The 18,515-nt window shown below is 39.2% G+C and overlaps 1 protein-coding gene across 1 annotated transcript in view; it reads left to right on the top strand.

The window, feature by feature from the left end:
• Window positions 1-16,650, top strand: part of uhmk1 (U2AF homology motif (UHM) kinase 1) — a 37,147-nt gene extending 20,497 nt beyond the window's left edge. Inside the window, exons 5-8 of the mRNA XM_070874510.1 lie at window positions 544-620; window positions 1,286-1,384; window positions 1,555-1,643; window positions 7,904-16,650. Coding sequence (XP_070730611.1) covers window positions 544-620; window positions 1,286-1,384; window positions 1,555-1,643; window positions 7,904-8,059 — 421 coding nt within the window. The 3' untranslated portion in view covers window positions 8,060-16,650. The remainder of the gene's footprint in view (window positions 1-543; window positions 621-1,285; window positions 1,385-1,554; window positions 1,644-7,903) is intronic.
• The last annotated feature ends 1,865 nt before the right edge of the window (window positions 16,651-18,515 follow it).

Below are 18,515 nucleotides of genomic sequence, written 5' to 3'. Positions count from 1 at the left end.
AAAAAGGTGCTATAAAATGCTGCAAGTTGTTGTTGTTTCTGGCCCCAGGATTCAGAGGTGCAGTGTCAGACACCTTTCACAAGGAGATTTAAATGCAACTCAATCCCAAATTGAAGCAAATAAATGATTTTAAAAATCCCAGTGATAATTTGCATTAATGGTGATTATAAATGACCAGAAAAATCCTTTTTGATCATAAGCAAGATCTTTTCCTTGTTAAAAGTAGGTTTCATTTCCATTTGGATTTGGGCAAGTCTACACTGGCCATGTATTTTCATATCTTTCTTAAAACAAACAGTGCTATGTTTCAATTTGGCAGCACTCCTAATTATGCTACATCACAGAAGAAAAAACATCAGTCCTAACATTTGTTCCAAAAACCCGTACTGTGGTATTAGAAATTCATAAGAGTCCATCATTGGATACAAGAAAATCACTGTTCACAGCCAACTGAAAAGATGCCGATAGTTGTTTATAATGTTTATTTATTCCGCTTAGAAGAATACTTGACAATTTTTCCCCCTCCCATTATTTAAATTATAGTATGCTTCATGATGATCCAGCACAAAGAACTGCAGCAGAACATGCTTTATACAACCCTTTCTTCAGCATTCCCTTTGGTAAGTTCAGTATTCTATATGTATAGCATGTTAAGAGCCCAAAGTCTAAAACATCGCAATTTTATATAGAGATATATAGCATTAGAATTTGCATTTTAATGACTATATTGCAAATTGCATTGAAGCCAAGAGACTCGGAGGATCTGCTCAGTGTTCCTTCAGTTTTTACACAGCTTAGCCATCCATAGATAGCACCAATGGTGATAACGTTGAGAAAACCTGTTTCTATTAACAGGTGTCTGACAATATGTCTTATTATTTTGTCTATGCTGCCAATTGTGCCAAAAAGAAGTGGGGTTTGCCAGCCTGAGTGTACTGAACTGATTAGCATATTTAATACATGTCAATATGTCACTGCAAAATACAAATCTCGGTTTCCCCATCATACAATAAAAGTCTACTCTTGGCTTCTCTTGCAAGGTTTCACTAGTGTTTGAGACAGCTTTCCATTCCATTCCTTCCTCTTTTCTTTTGGGAAGAACCCTTGGACCGACTTTCACACACATCCTCAAAGTCTCTTAGCTCGAGTGCAATTCCCTTTTTATACACACACACACACACACACTCATGTCAGAAAATCAACATTAACCTTTTGCACCTTTAAGTAAAACTGTGACAATAACTATAGCCGAAATAAAGTCATCACTGTTAATTTTCATTACTAGCACCTCATATTGAAGATTTGGTTATGCTTCCAACCCCAGTGCTGAGACTGCTCAATGTTATTGATGATAGTCATCTTCAGAGTGAAGAAGAATATGAAGGTCAGTTGGTATCTTCTTTTTCACTTGAGTTGGTATTTTCTGAACAATTAAGTAGTGCTAAAATATTGGAAAGGAATGTGGTTTGGCCTGGACAGCTTGAATAGGTATAATTTTAAAGACGTTACTGTATTTTGAATGGAATGTAAAATCCAGTTTGCTTTTCCAAACAGATGTTGTGGAAGACGTGAGGGAAGAATGTCAAAAGTTTGGACCAGTTATGTCTCTGCTTGTCCCAAAGGAGAATCCTGGTAAAGGCCAGGTAAACATTTCCCCTGATGTGTTACGTATTTCCTTTATTTTCAAAGAAAGAGGATTGTTTCCTTGGGAAAATTATAATCTCCTGAATGAGATAGCAGGACAGCTTGGACGAGAGACTGGTGAAAGTAGTACAGGTATTCATTGAGGACTAAATGGCAGGTGTATAAATGAGCAAACTAGTAGTTTTCCCTTTGATAATTTTCATCCTCTTTAGGCAAGTGATTGTTAAATTCCAAAGGTGAGCTAGAATGACCGTCTTTGGACCATTAGGATTTTGTTTTATATCCTCGATCAAATTACCTTTAGCAACCTGAATCCTATTTCTCTCTCCCCATGTATACTTGTGCTCATCAAGGTCAATGATATCACTTCTATAGAATGGAATCTCCAAGTAAAAGTAGACCCTTCGCTCAAAAAGATGAGCCTTACTGCACCAGTGTGCATTTTCCCACTCTTCATTCTGGCCTTCCTCACATACCACAGGAGTGAGCTCAGGCTGACAACAGGAAACAATTACGAACAGGTAAAGACCATCTGATCCATCGAGCCTGTCCAATTGCAATACCTCGTGTAACATATACACTCCACCCCACCCGAAACCATGTGATCTTCTGCGAGAGGCAAAAAAATTCTGTGACTGTCATATACAGATTGGCAATAGGGCTGGATGAATGTATTTCGCATTACCACTTGCAGGTACAAAACTTCAGCAAGGTTAGGAGTCTTTCCTTGAGTTCTATATTTGCATCATGAACTAATCTTTTTAGAAATAAAGTGAGCAACCTACAGAGCGCAGCAGGCCATTCAGCCCATCATGCCAGTGCTTTGCAAGAGCTATCCAATTAGTCCAATTCCCTTTTGAAAGTTATTGAATCTGCTTCCACCACCTTTTCAGATAGTATATTCCAGATCATAACTTTCCAGATCATGACATTAAAAAAATCTCACACCTGGTTACCGACCCTTTTGCCATTGGAATACTCTATTAAAGTCCTTCATGATTTTGAACACCTAAGAAATCTCCCCTTAACCTTCTCTGCTCCAAGGAGGAGAGCAACCCGTTTCTCTAAATCTCTCGAGTAACCGAAGGCCCACATCACTGGTAACAATCTAGTAAAGTTTCCTCTCTGCTCTCTTTAAGGCCTTGACATCCTTCCTAAAGTGTGATGCGCAGAATTAGACAATACTCCATCTGGGGCCCAACCAGGGATTTATAAAGGTTTAGCATAACTTCTTTGCTTCTGTACTCTATGCCTCGGTTTATAAAGCCAAGGGTCCTGTGTGTTTTGTTTTTAAAACAGACTTCTGAACTTGTCCTGCCACCTTCAAAAGATATGTATATGTCCAGGTCTCTCTGTTCGTACAAACAGGTTTTAACAAAAATGTTTTAAAGAATTGTTCCTTGGATTTAATTAGCAGCTCTGTTCTTGATAGAAGGATTTTATGTAGATAAAAGGACTCAATCTTACATTTATGGAGTCAGTCTCCTACAACATGTTGAGAATGTTGGAAATAAGAAAGCTAAATTATTTATCTTATTGGATCTTGAAATGGAAGGAGCCTCCACATGCCATGATTTTACCCAACCAGTCCTATTTCATCTGCCTTGGAATCAGAGCATAGACATGGAATTGGCATAACCTGGGGAGGGGGAGGAATTTGGGGCAGAAGCCATTTGCTCCTGGCCTCTGCCCCTATCCAGCTACTGAGAAATTCTGTCAGGGGTCAGGTGCTTCTGCAATTATGTGGCGATAATTCCATTAAAAGGAAGAAACATTCAGATTTCTGTCCCCTTAGCCTAGATTGGATTTAGACCCAGAGGCAAAAGATGCAAACTCATTGCCCTCCAATACCTCAGATTTTATATGTGTTAAAAAAACAAGCCTGAAGGCTCTGTGCCTCAATGCGAGGAGTATTCGTAATAAGGTAGACAAATTAACTGCAAAGGCAGCAATTAATGATGATATAATTGGCATCACAGAGACATGACTCCAGGGCGACCAAGGCTGGGAACTCAACATCCAGGGGTATTCAACATTCAGGGGTATTCAACATTCAGGAAGGATAGACAGAAAGGAAAAGGAGATGCGGTAGCGTTGCTGGTTACAGAGGAAATTTAACGCAATAGTAAGGAAGGACATTAGCTTGGACGATGTGGAATCTGTATGGGTGGAGCTGTGGAATACCAAAGGGCAGAAAACGCTAGTAGGAGTTGTGTACAGACCACCAAACAGCAGTAGTGAGGTTGGGTCAGCATCAAACAAGAAATTGGAGATGTGTGCAATAAAGGTACAGCAGTTATCATGGGCGACTTTAATCTACATATAGATTGGGCTAACCAAACTGGTAGCAATATGGTGGAGGATGATTTCCTGGAGTGTGTTAGGGATGGTTTTCTAGGCCAATATGTCGAGGAACCAACTAGAGGGCTGGCCATCCTAGGCTGGGTGATGTGTAATGAGAAAGGACTAATTAGCACCCTTGGGGAAGAGTGACCATAATATGGTAAAATTCTTTATTAAGATGGAGAGTGACACAGTTAATTCAGAGACAAGGGCCTGAATTTAAGGAAAGGTAACTGCGATGGTATGAGACGTGAATTGGCTAGAACAGACTGGCAAATGATACTTTAAGGGTTGACGGATCGGCAATGGCAAACATTTAAGGATCACATGGATGAACTTCAACAATTGTACATCCCTGTCTGGAGTAAAAATAAAACTGGGAAGGTGGCTCAACTGTGGCTAACAAGGGAAATTAAGGATAGTGTTAAATCCAAGGAAGAGGCATATAAATTGGCCAGAAAAAGCAGCAAACCTGAGGACTGGAAGAAATTTAGAATTCAGCAGAGGATGACAAAGGGTTTAATGAGGAGGGGGAAGAGAGAGTATGAGGGGAAGCTTGCCGGGATCATAAAAACTGACTTCACATATCTATAGAAGCTTTTGCAGAGAAAAAGATTAGTGAAGACAAAGGTAGGGTCCCTTGCAGTCAGATTCAGGTGAATTTATAATGGGGAACAAAGAAATGGCAGACCAGTTGAACAAATACTTTGGTTCTGTCTTCACGAAGGACGATACAAATAACCTTCCGGAAGTACTAGGGGACCGAGGATCGAGAGAGAATGAGGAATTGAAGGATATCCTTATTAGGCAGGAAATTGTGTTAGGGAAATTGATTGGAATGAAGGCCGATAAATCCCCGGGGCCTGATAGTCTGCATCCCAGAGTACTTAAGAAAGTGGCCCTAGAAATAGTGGATGCATTGGTGATCATTTTCCAACAGTCGATCAACTCTGGATCAGTTCCTATGGACTGGAGGGTAGCTAATGTAACCACACTTTTTAAAAAAAGGAGGGAGAGAGAAAACAGGTAATTATAAACCTGTTAGCCTGACATCAGTAGTGGGGAAAATGTTGGAATCAATTATTAAAGATGAAATAGCAGTGCATTTGGAAAGCAGTGACAGGATTGGTCCAAGTCAGCATGGATTTATGAAAGGGAATTCATGCTTGACAAATCTTCTAGTTACATCCTCAAAAAATTCCAGTAGAGTAGGCAAGGGAGAACCGGTGGATGTGGTGTATTTGGACTTTCAAAAGGCTTTTGACAAGGTCCCACACAAGAGATTGGTGTACAAAATCAAAGCACATGGTATTGGGGGTAATGTACTAACGTGGATAGAGAACTGGTCGGCAGACAGGAAGCAGAGAATCGGGATAAACGGGTCCTTTTCAGAATGGCAGGCAGTGACTAGTGGGGTGCCGCAGGGCTCAGTGCTGGGACCCCAGCTATTTACAATATACATTAATGATTTAGACGAAGGAATGAGTGTAATATCTCAAGTTTGCAGGTGACACTAAACTGAGTGACTGTGAGCTGTGAGGAGGACGCTAAGAGGCTGCAGGGTGACTTGGACAGGGTAGGGGATTGGGCAAATGCAGTATAATGTGGATAAATGTGAGGTTATCCACTTTGATGGTTAAAAACACAAAGGCAGAATATTACCTGAATGGCGGCAGATTAGGAAAAGGGGAGGTGCAACATGACCTGGGTGTCATGGTACATCCGTCATTGAAAGTTGGCATGCAGGTACAGCAGGCGGTGAAGGCGGCAAATGGTATGTTGGCCTGCATAGCTAGGGGATGTGAGTATAGGAGCAGGGAGGTCTTACTGCAGTTGTACAGGGCCTTGGTGAGGCCTCACCTGGAATAGTGTGTTCAGTTTTGGTCTCCTAATCTGAGGAAGGACGTTCTTGCTATTGAGGGAGTGCAGCGAAGGTTCACCAGACTGATTTCCGGGATGGTAGGACTGACATATGAGGAGAGACTGGATCGACTGGGCCTGTATTCACTGGAGTTTAGAAGGATGAGAGGGGATCTCATAGAAACAAATAAAATTCTGACGGGACTGGACAGGTTAGATGCAGGAAGAATGTTCCCGATGTTGGGGGAAGTCCAGAACCAGGGGACATAGTCTAAGGATAAGGGGTAAGCCATTTAGGACAAGGGGTAAGCCATTTAGGACTGAGATAAGGAAAAACTTCTTCACAGAGAGTTGTTAACCTGTGGAATTCTCTTCCGCAGAGAGTTGTTGATGATAGTTCATTGGATATATTTCAGAGGGAGTTCGATATGGCCCTTACGGCTGAAGGGATCAACGGGTATGGAGAGAAAGCAGGATAAGGGTACTGAGGTGAATGATCAGCCATGATCTTAATGAGTGGTGGTGCAGGTTCAAAGGGCCGAATGGCCTACCCCTGCTCCTATTTTCTATGTTTCATCATATTGAACGCTGCTTATAACAAATCCAACAACAAGACCTGATTTTTCACAATGAACATTTAAGCAGGAAGTACCCTAAAACAGTGATGGATATAAAGTGGAGGCTAATGTAACCCATTTTCATCGACAATTCCCTTGTGTAGTTGAGGTCAATGACCTGAAAGCAGAAACCATTCACTTTCTCTCTCCCTCCCCACAATGCAACTAGTGTTCTACAGCCAATGGAGCAGGGCGTTATTCAGTGCTTCAAATCCTGGTCCAGAAAGTTAGTACTAGTTGCGTATGCACAGCGGTAAAAAAAATATCCACGTGGATATTCTGTCAGTCATTAATCAGTGACCTTGTGTTGGGGAAAGGATAAGGAAATTACTGGCGACGAGGACGTGGAAAGCACCAAACTAGTTATCCCTTCACTGGATGTGCTCATAGAGGCAATCACAACTGTCCAAAACTTCACCATTATTACCTGGAACAGAGAACCTTTTTGGACTGAAACAAAAATAGAAACAGCAAGCATTGAGAAAAACACATAACATGAAGCAATCCACACGGTATAGTGTTTTAAACAAAATAAAATGATGATGTTCAAGTTAAATTGATTCGTTCATTTTGCTGAGGCAACAAATCAACAAGCTACTTTAATGAACACCTTGATGGACTGATCTTATCTACCAGTTCCAAGGGGCTCCGTTATAGTGAAGTTCAACTGCTTGCTAATTTAAAAACCAGAAATATGCCTTTAGAATTTATAAAATGTGATACAAGGTACTTCTTAAACCAGGGCTGTATATCTCATGGTTTAACCAGTAAAATTTGGATTGAGCAACAGTTTAATGCACATTGCAGAAAAAATATGGTTTTATATTGCATAGAACATACAGCACAGAAACAGGCCATTCAGTCCAACCAGTCCATGTCTGGCATTTATGCTCCACTTAAGCCTCCTCCCATCCTTTATCATCTAACTATCAGCATTACCCTCCATTTCCATCATATACTTATCTAGCTTCCCTTTCAATGCATCTACACTATTCACCTCAACTATTCCCTGTGGTAGCGTGTTCCCTAAGCTGACTACTCTCCAGGTAAAGACGTTTCTTCTGAATTCCCTACAAGAATCAGGATTGGTGTTACTTTAGATAGATAACATTTCTGGGTTATATCTTGCTGCCTCCTCTTCTCCATGGGGTGAAAATGATTGTATTAGCTTGTAAGGATTTATTGTGATGTTTTACAGTTACCCTACTTAAATACAAATCGACTAGAGCAATCTAACTCCATCTCAGGTTTGTCCAGCAGTTACTAACAATAGAAAAGGTGAATCCTCAACAAGATTCAGTTTCAATTAAATCCCATTTCTTCAAAAAGGAGCTGGCTATATAGCTGCTGCCACGAGGGTGTATGAAATGCAAAAGTAAATATGTTTTTTTTTTAAATGAAATGTTAGACCCTGATTCTCTTTCTTCTTTAAAAACTAGGTTTTTGTTGAATTCAGAAGTGCCAGTGACTGCAAAATAGCCCAGCAGATGCTGACTGGAAGAATGTTCGATGGAAAGTTCGTTGTGGCTACGTTCTACCCACTGTGTGCCTACAAGAGGGGATATCTGTATCAAACTGTAGTTACTGACACCTAAGTTACAACTGGGGTCGCCACCTTTTACAATCACCCAGGTCCCTTTTGAAATATTCCTCAATACAATAGCATAAAGGTTATATGTTTTGCTCCGTTTCCTTTTGTGTGTAAGCTAGCATCGATTTAAGCAGCTAGTTTAGAGAAAAGGTTTACAAAGTTAGGGATTAATGCACTTAAATCTGCTGGCAAGTTATTAACAAAATCTATTTTATTACTAGAAATTATAGCAACCTGCATTTGGTTCGTAAAATGCTAAAACAACATCTTTGCTGGCAGAGCTATCAAAATGCATTCTTGTTAGCGGAGAGCATGCTGGTGAAAATTATGTAAAGATTACTATATCTGACCTAAAGAAATCACAAAACATTTTTGTTTAAATGGTGGGAAAATTTTTGAAAAAGACTAAGTTAGATTGAATCTAGGTCAGTGAGGTCAAACGGATCACATTGCAGGCATTTAGCCATAAGTACTTCAAGTACAGCAGATGCGTAAAATGTGTGATTTCTTGAAGGATTTTAATGAGCGCATACAGGTATAGACACACACGCTGATCAATGGGAAAAAAAATTCACTCTTTACTGTGGGCAGGAGAGATGCTAATTTGAGCACAACTCTTCAATTCCTCAGTAGTGCTTTATTTGGCCTTGATATAGCAGCAGCTTGAACGGTACATGTATGGTGTGGTGCAGATTTATTTATATTCAGGGAGATATAGGAGAAAGTTCCTTGTATTATTTCAAAGCTTTAAAGACTGCATTAAGTTGATTTTTTTTTGTTTGCCTTGCATGGGGACAGCTTTGCTACTGTTGAGTGGGCTGGAGATGCAAACTAACCACAGCGGGGCACTACCTGAACGGCAACTGCTTCAATACGAACACATTTGTTCAGATACATAAGCAAGCAGATAACCCATGCCAGCAATCACATGGTTACAAGTATAGTTAGGGAGGGAAACAGCAGTTACATCTCGACTGCCTCAGACACCTTTTTATATACCCATCAATTCAACAGCCTATATAATATTTTTAAAGTTCTTCTAAAATTGTGGAGACTCGCAAATGTACTGGCAATTATGGTCCGAATAAATCACTTGAGCAGTCCAAATATATATTAAATTACAGCCACACTTACAACTTCTACTCTGGTGGCAGAGGGGTAAGAGGGAGCATTCGTACATACATTATACTCTAGTGAGTGCAATTCATACACCAGATTTCACTCACGTCAACATATACCCAAAGCAAAAAATCAAATCTTCAACAAAAGCATCAAGTTGCCTCTTAATCATTAACGAAGCCTAACAATTAGTTGTTAATGTATTGATCACTTACCACAGCAATATTAATGGAAATACACGGCATTTTGTATGGATGCACTAGGAGTCGAGAAGGGAGACTTGTCCATACAGCATCGTACAGGGTCTTCCTTCAGTTGATTGAGACAGGTCATCTAAATCCTTCATTTGTTATTGGGGCCAACAATAGTCACAGCACTAATAGAATGACTCAAGACAGCAATTAAAAAATATTGCTGTAGTGATGCTTTCCAATTCACTGTAGATGTACCTAAAATTACTAGAATTAAAAAAAGGTGCAGTACATTTTATAGAGTTGATAAATGTTTAAGTTAGCTAATAACCAAAGAAAACTTGCTCTATTGGAGAAACCTCAAAACCAGAGTGTAGAACCAGTTTCTGAATATTTCACATGATTCATACAGAACTCAAAAGGATTTGATGGCAGTTACAAAATGCTTAGGCACTCTTTAGACCTTGATTTTGAACTTATTTCTCAGGTACATTTAAGGTCAAATTAATTACAAATCCCAAGTTTTAAAGCCTTTGGTATATACCTGAGACCATTTTCTGTCACTTAGTTGTACTCTGTACAATTTCAAACTAGTAAACAAGTGAACTCAAGCAATTTATCTGGGAATTGTGGATTTAAACAAGAAATTTGGAATCAAACTGACTAAATTTAAATTTAATCAAGTTAAATTTACTAAAAATAAATCCCAGTATGTATTCCAAAATGTTTTAGTTTTATAAGCAGGTTAATTATTTTAAAATCAGAGCAACAGCTTTAAATACCAAAAAGTACCAAAGAAAAAAAAAACAGGGAACATAGACATCTCAACCTTTAGGAATATGTTCATGATTCCATGTTTCTGCCACCACCATTCATCAAACCTGCCTGGTGGTTTTTAATACAATCCCATACTTTAAACCATTACTCAGCATGCGTGTGTACTCAATAGTGAGGCCTGCTGTCTTCCAACTCCTGTCATTTTAATTCAGTAACAGAATTCAAGAATATTTCTTGAGTTATCATTGATATTTAGTGACAATTCAATTCAAAACAGAATTTTCATTGTCTGCTTACAAATACAAACCGTTAGTTTCTAGCCATATCACGGACTGCAAAAATGCTCAGTACATTTCTAAAATCTCTCAGCTAAAAGTGGAGCTTTACTGCTGTCAGTTAGAATTCAGAAACTCCTGGAATTGTTGAAGTTTCAAAATTTTTGCATATTTAGTTGGAGTTAATGAATTCCCTCCGCTCCCATACAGTTTGCTGGAAGTGTACTTTGCAGCTTATTGGCATGGCTATACATACTTGAGGTATTGTGCCTTGGGGCCTTTGCCATGCCTTCAATGAAGTATTGCTGCTTAGTCATCTATTTCTCATACTGGCCCAGTTATTTTCCAGGGGTGGGAAATCATTGTGTAGTAGGCCACACAGCTAGACATTTCCCCAATCACAGAGCTGTCAAGCACTTGGTCCAACATTTTCAACTCCAAATCAGACAACCCAAAGGCCTTGACACGGTTGGAAGAAGACCCAGACCAGCAACCATGAAGAGGCAAATTCATACAATTTCCAGATACATACTGCTCACTCATGTGAATTTCACCCTTCTCCAATAAGCAGTGCACGGACTATGGCCAGGAGTGCCTACTCCCCACACATTCTGGTGATGTCCCCTAATTTAATTATTCTGGTTTGTGGTCCAGAGGCTAGAAGGACTATGACCAGTCTTTTAAATCCAAACAGATCTGACTGGCACCCCAATTTAGCCCCAACTAATCTGCCATCTTGACCACAATTTATGTATACATAGGGAAAGAGAGCTAACTAGAAAATGGATTCATGTGCTCAAATTGTTACACATGATGCATTTTGATCTTGTAATTAGGTTGAGTATGTTTAAAGTTATGTTATAAGCATTACTGACTAGTGGCCATTATACTTGATATGGAAAAATACAAAATATTCAAAGTAAGCAAAACTGCCCCAGTTCACTCATTTAATTTCTGCACTTCCTTTCAGTTCTTAGTTATAAACCACCTAAAAAGAAAAGTAACCCAAGTGTTTGAGTTGCAGATGTGGCCCGAATTCCCATGTGGTTGTTTCAAATCAATTCTGCCATACCAGATGGTTTCAAAACCTGCAGCAGTTAAATCTGATATGTAGCTCAAGTGCACCCTAGGCCATCAGAAATGACCAGCTTTAGAGCCAGACTATTGTGTGGCTTATATAATCATCTCATACTCATGTGTTGGTTATATGTGCTAGATCAAATTTTGTAAGAAATCAGCCATAAGAGCTTGGGTAGCTACTAAATTATGCACAATGCTGCTACACACAGCTGACAGAATTCAAAATAGATACCACCTTTTCCTAAATCTCAGTGCACGGTCAATCATGTACCAGGTTTCAAAGTTTTCAGTACTTTCTGAAACAATTTAAATGAAAAACAATTTACAGAATATTGACAACTACTAGTAAATTTACTGTTCTCATTAGGATTGGTGCAAAGGCAAAAAAAAGTATCATATTCCACTGTGCTTCTCGTTGCACCAGACTTTGTGTCATGGGCACCAGTTGTCAAGAAGGATTCTTCTACCACTGCCCACAGAAGATTCTCAAGGGTTACAAAGATTTTGTTTCTTTAAAAGCCACTTCTGTAATTCAGAGGAGTGACATCACTTCTTTTGAACTGGAAATACTTCGACCAAAACTAAGCTCCCAGACTACAACCCAAGGCAAGTGTGTTTGCAAAGGTGGTTTGCAGTTGCTGCTGCTGCTGATTATTATTGAAGGAGCTGCAGTAGATGGAGGACTAGCTTAGTTTAGCACTGACCATTTTTCTTCTTGCACATTAGAGCTTTGGCCATTTGTAGAATTGCATCGTAGTGTAAACCTTGCTCCAGGGGATATTTTTAGATGGATCAAAAAGCATCAACTGTATTTGATTCAAAATATGTACCCAAGGTTTATTAGTATATTTACACCAGAGGGTGGTGCAGCACAAACATCATGCGATGATAACATACAAATTTGACTATCTAGATGCATCAGCTTTTCTTCCTACTGAGTTAAGGATCATTAAGAGTTCATTTAACTCAGGTTACCTTCTTGTCTGGAGCACAATCTGTTCCCTTGCTTTTACCCACTGTGGAAAGAGATGGTTGCTCAATAATCATCTTTCCTAACTATACATCTTTATTAGGGGTGGATAGAATGTTAACTCAGTCACAGCTTACTATTAACTGTTACTCTGCATTTACTAAACAGTGAGGCAGTTTCTCCTGTCCAGCAATCAACCCACATGACAGTAAGGGCTGCCATTTAAGCACTCAGCAATCATGATTACTTTCGCACCAAAATCTTGGGAGATAACCATTTTGTACCCATAACTTGCTGCAATTTGTTTTTAGGAAACCCGCTAATTAGGCAAGACAGATATAGAGACACATTGGCAAGGCACCTGCTGCACAGATCAAAATAATAGATTATCTGCTATATTGTGGTCACCATAGTATTATATCACAATTTGTTTAGAGAATATAGTGGGATTTGTATATGCAATTTTTATAGAAGGCAAGTTGATGCAAGTTAAATTGTGTGGCTTTTTTATTTTAAATGCAAGGTATGGACCTCCAGGTTAAGGGATTTGCCTAGTAATGAGTGTATTTATTTACTGAAGGTAGTGAATAATGTGGTACTGTGCGCTGAGCAAGCGTGCTTTCCCCAGCCTTGGTTTGTGTGCTGTCCTATGCAAAAGACTTGAGCCAAAAAGATAAGTATGTCACCTAACATTTGCCACATTCCACAAACTGTTGCATCGGGAGTGGGAATATCTGGGTTTCCATGGATGATTGGTGGTGTTGAAATGATGCATTTTTCTTTATTAAAATGCAAGAGCGAGGGGAAGAAATGAGATGTTTGCACTGTTTGAATGTGTGAACAAAGTGTGCCTAAAAGTATTTTGAAAAGACAGTACAGAGAGCTATTTTGTTTGCCTATTGGTTTTTTACGTACTTAAACACTGACAAGGTTACCAGAACATTACACATCTGATTTTACATACTATCTGTTTGAGCTCATTGCCATCTCCGAAAAAATCGTGTGATTGAAAAGGATTAAAAACAGCCGTGCATTGAAATGCTATTGTAATGGAAAAGTTGAGATGCTATAGTCAGTCATTGCCCAACAGGAATAATTCCAATAGCTTAAAAAAAGGTATTACAGGATCATCCCCAGAAGCATTTCTCAGGGTCAGTCACCTGCAACACATCCATACATGACATGTGCAAACATAGGCAAAAATCTCATGACTAAACAAAGATTATTTCTATTTAGTGTTTATGGTATTCGAGCAAGTGAGATGCTGTTGCTCAAGATATCACTAATGTGAACATTTCAATTTAAAAAGTTTAAACTATCCTTACAATAAGTACACAAGGCTTACATTTCAGACTAGGGTATTCAGAATATTGTCAGTATGGCTTGTAACGTCTTAACATTTTTGATGTATTTTTGTGCAACTTCTAACTTTCCCTGGGTGAGTGATGCACTTGACTGGTTTGATCTTTCCTCAAAACAGTTCATCAACGACAAAGGTTATGGAACAGATTTATTTGTAAAACCGAAAAATAGCTGCTAGTTTATTAGAACCAGTTGACCTCTTGTATTATTCCATTCTAATAATATTGTATTATTGTAAACTTTCATATACTAAGTGAAATGTAAATCCTGGATATAACTGCTTTTAATTGGGAGATCATTTGTTTTAGCAGCTTGGATTTAATGCTCACATTCATAACTCACTAGTGTACTAAGAAGTATGTGCTCTGCTGTTGTATTTCTGGATTTATGTTATCCTGTAACCCTAAAGAGCATAAATGGAAATGAACTGTCCCATAACCTTTGGTTTAGAAGCCACACGGTCAAACTAATTCCATCGCAGCGTCTGTAAAAGCCATAGCAGATTCACTTTGTTTGAAGCCTCTGATTCTGATCTCACAGATACAAAGTTTGGCATTGCATGGAATAATTGATTAAGCATTCCAAAACAAACTGGCAATGCACCAGCCATAATCGGACCTTGTACCTTGGGAGTTTGGATGTCTTTCAATGCACTTCAGCCCTATGAATCATTATTTCTGCTGCTGGGTTACATTTCTTTTTAAATTTTTAGCCTATATTAGTAATTTTTGGTCTCAGGAAACTACTGCACATGTAGGCAAACGTTGCATTATTCTTCCCCAGTCCTAGATGATATAGTGGAGTTGTTGTTAACAGAGAGTTTCTAAAGCAAATTATTGATTGCATTGCTTTTTTAAAAAAACAAAGATAGTCAGGCACCCTCACTGCATGTCTGTTACCATTATGAAATTTGTGTTATCAAAGCAAAATGCACAACTGTAATTGAAAATCCATTCATTGTCACCAGATGTTCAATAAATTGATGTTTTCTTATAAAATTTAAAATAGCACAGCTATATGATATTACAATAATTGTATGGAAGTTTCCTTTTTAACAAGTGTTTATAAATGTAATTGTGCTCCGTGGCTGGATCAGACTAAACTGATGAAAATAGAGGCATGTGTGTATGCTGTGTTCATTATAAAATACTGCTGATTGTGACAAGTCTCTCTCTCTAATACTTTGAATAGCTACTGTAAACATTTGTAAGATAATGTGCAAGATAATGTAGTAGTTGAGCTGCAGTTTGAACAAATTTATTGGCACATCATCAGAACCTTGCAGTTTTCAGTATCCATCTTAAGCATTTCACAGGGGGAAGAGAGTTCAAAGTTACTGCACTGAAAAAGCTAAGTACCATATAGATGAATGTCTCGAGCACTTGTGCCAAGCAATGAAACCAAAACCTATTGCAGGGTCTTTTCTACTCAAGAGATATAGAAGAATGTTTGAGAGCACAGTAGAAAATACCACAGATGTAATCGAAGGAGAGAGAGAAGAGTGATATGGTGAAGGGCATTGCGGAGGAGTTGCAAGCCAAAAATCGACAGGGAAAGTTGCACTTTTTTCTGTGCAGTTTGCATTTGGGTGCTTGTTGGGAGTTCTAGTTTTGCATGTTTATTTCTAAAAATAATTGTCTTCCACAGCCACAAGAATAGTTACTGATGGGATTTTAAAAAAGATAACTGCTTTCCAAATTAATTCTTATCTTGGACAAAATCAAGATTAGACTGTAGATTCAGTGCGTTTCTAGGACTGAAGTCACGAATCAAAAGCAGAACAGTCCTAATTTGTCAATTTTGTTTTTGCAATTAGGGCTAGTTTCTTAATGCTACACATCCTTCCTCTTCGTTTGGTTTGCATCACAAGTTGAAATCTTTGCCTTTTACAACAGTTACACAGTCCCTTTTGTGTCACAGCAAAGTTGTTTCTACTTCTCAGTAATGTAAAAGCAACACTATAACTGAACTTTGGAGTGGTGCGAGACCCTCTTGCAGCAGACTCACAATTTGGGTTCAATGCTACTGTAGTACCTACTCAAGATTATGAAGTGCTGAGGGGGGATACCGTCTCAAAAACACGATTTAAACAGCCGCAAGCTGTTGCAGATTTACGTATAGAGTTCTCTTGATCCATTGTGTGAGTTGTAGCCGCGAAATATAAACGGTGGTACTGTTGGCTGTGGATTGATACTGTAGTTACAAAAATGTTACACCTTAAAACTTAATAGAAAGATCAAGTCATTCAGAGGGAAGATTTATCTTAAAATCAGTAATTCTGACCATCTCCAAAACCATTAGTGCTCAACAGTGTGTTCAATTTCCTCTCTGCGCTACTTTTAGCACAACTATTAATGTGCATCAATTTCTGCTGTGCTATTTTGGCTGTTGTTCCTACATTTAAAATAAACTGCACACAGAAATTTGCACAAACACATTACAGGTGTTGCAGAAATAGGAAATTAAAGCCCCATCTGTTTTTCAGTACACCTTTTATTTTACAGTAAAAATGTTGCAATATTAAAGATGCAATACCACTGATGGTTTCTGCATACCAATATGCAGACAGTAAATGAGTTCCTGTCCTATTCCAGGTATGCTGTAAAGCAGTTTTAATGTACTGGAGGCTAAACAGCGCTGCATCCTCCCACCTTATGCAAGGGTTTAGGTATGTGAACTATTATGGTCACCTTGGGTCATTCTGTTGCTTTGTGTACCAGACTATCTTGACAGGCATGCTACCGTGTCTTGTAGCATATATCTCCGTTTAGTAAAATACTGCCTTATGCTTTAGTGACAATAAAGAACTACCTAAACAAAAGGAACTGTGTGTTTTTGTAAGTCTGTTAAGAAAATTGGTTTACCATTAAAATATTGCACATCAAAACATTTAATGCACAATATACAATGAAGACTTAAAGCAATGTATTGGTATTAATGCAAACATCTGAATTATGGTTTCCTCTATCTTCTTGTGACTCCTTGCTGTAGTTTGGTTGTACAGGCACCAATCATCTTCCAGTACCTTGCCCAAGTAGCTGAGGCTGATCCTGTCCCCGTCCCCACCCACTCGCACAGCCAGTGAAAGGAGTCAGGACCAGGAACGTGCGTTAATTTCCCCCTCACCTAGAAGTACCATGGCCAATTGTTGTCATAGGCAGTCCCTTGGAATCGAGGAAGACTTGCTTCAACTCTTAAAATGAGTCCTAAGGTGGCTGAACAGTCCAATACAAGACAGGTCACAGGTAGATGGGACAGATTTGCTGCGCGCTCTTTCCGCTGCCTGCGCTTGATTTCTGCATGCTCGCAGCGATGAGACTCGAGGTGCTCAGTGCCCTCCGGGATGCACTTCCGCCGCTGAGGGCGGTCTTTGGCCAGGGACTCCCAGGTGTCAGTGGGGATGTTGCACTTTATCAGGAAGGCTTTGAGGGTGTCCTTGTAACATTTCCTCTGCCCACCTTTGGCTTGTTTGTCATGAAGGAGTTCCAAGTAGAGCATTTGCTTTGGGAGTCTCGTGTCTGGCAATTGTAGCATTCAAACAGCTGCCCTGGGTAAGATCAACTAACAGAGCCATCAGCTGGTCCTGCAATGAATTTTTTATAAATCTTTTTAAGCATGTAGCTCACATTCTTTTCTCCAATGAGAATGTGTCAATATACGCAATTTGTGCCCAAGCTCCCAAAAAGTTCTTGTCAGGAAGGATTTCTAAACCTTTCGAAAGCACTGGTTAGGCCTCAACTGGAGTATGGTGTCCAATTCTGGGCATCACACTTGGAAGGATGTCAAAAGTGCAGAGGAGATTTACGAACATGATAACTGGGGTGAGGGACTTCAATTGTGTGGAGACACTAGAGAAGCTGGGATTGTTCTTAGAGCAGAGGTGGTCTAAGGGGCGATTTAATTATGAAGGGTTTTGATAGAGTGAATAAGGAAAAACTGATTTCCCTGGTAGGAAGGTCAGTAACCAGAGGACCCAGATTTAAGGTCATAGGCAAAAGAACTAGAGGGATGAAGAGAATGGTATTTTGACAGTGAATGATGATCTGAAATGCACTACCTGAAAGGGTGGTGGAAGCAGATTCAATAATAATTTGCAAAAAGGGAATTGGATATATAATTGAAATGGCAAAAGCTGGAGGGGAAAGAGCAGGGGAGTGGGACTAAATGGATGTCTCTCAGAACCAGTGCAGGCACAATGGGTCAAATGGCCTCGTGCTCTACGAGTTGAGGACCTTTATCAGCAGGAAAGTGATGAAAATGCAGAACACATTAGGTGGTAGAACAGTATTCCATGGCAAGTTTTTAAAAAGTAAAAATGGTTGCATTCCTGTTAATAAATAGGATTCAAGACCATTAGTTCAAGAATTAAAATAAGGAATCTGCTGAGAAGTTTGGAAGAGTAGATTCAAAGGACCAAGGTCTTCTGCTTAATCTGTTCATATTTAATTACATCACCAGATCACGTTGCTTGGGGTTACACATGACCAGTCATGGTAACAAATTGCACGTTTCCCATTTTAAAAAAAGGGTAGAGTTTCCACTTTGGGTGCAATCAGCATCCTGGACGTAAATTGCGCTGGTTTTCCAAAGTTCACGTTTCCACTCAAATAATCGCAAACATAAAATCTTCCATGAACCAGCACAATTGGGCAGAATAGATCATTATTTTTTTCTGACTGAAATTTG

Source organism: Pristiophorus japonicus, unplaced genomic scaffold (genome assembly GCF_044704955.1).
Source record: "Pristiophorus japonicus isolate sPriJap1 unplaced genomic scaffold, sPriJap1.hap1 HAP1_SCAFFOLD_856, whole genome shotgun sequence".
Taxonomy (NCBI): domain Eukaryota; kingdom Metazoa; phylum Chordata; class Chondrichthyes; family Pristiophoridae; genus Pristiophorus; species Pristiophorus japonicus.
This window is presented reverse-complemented; position numbering and strand designations above follow the sequence as displayed.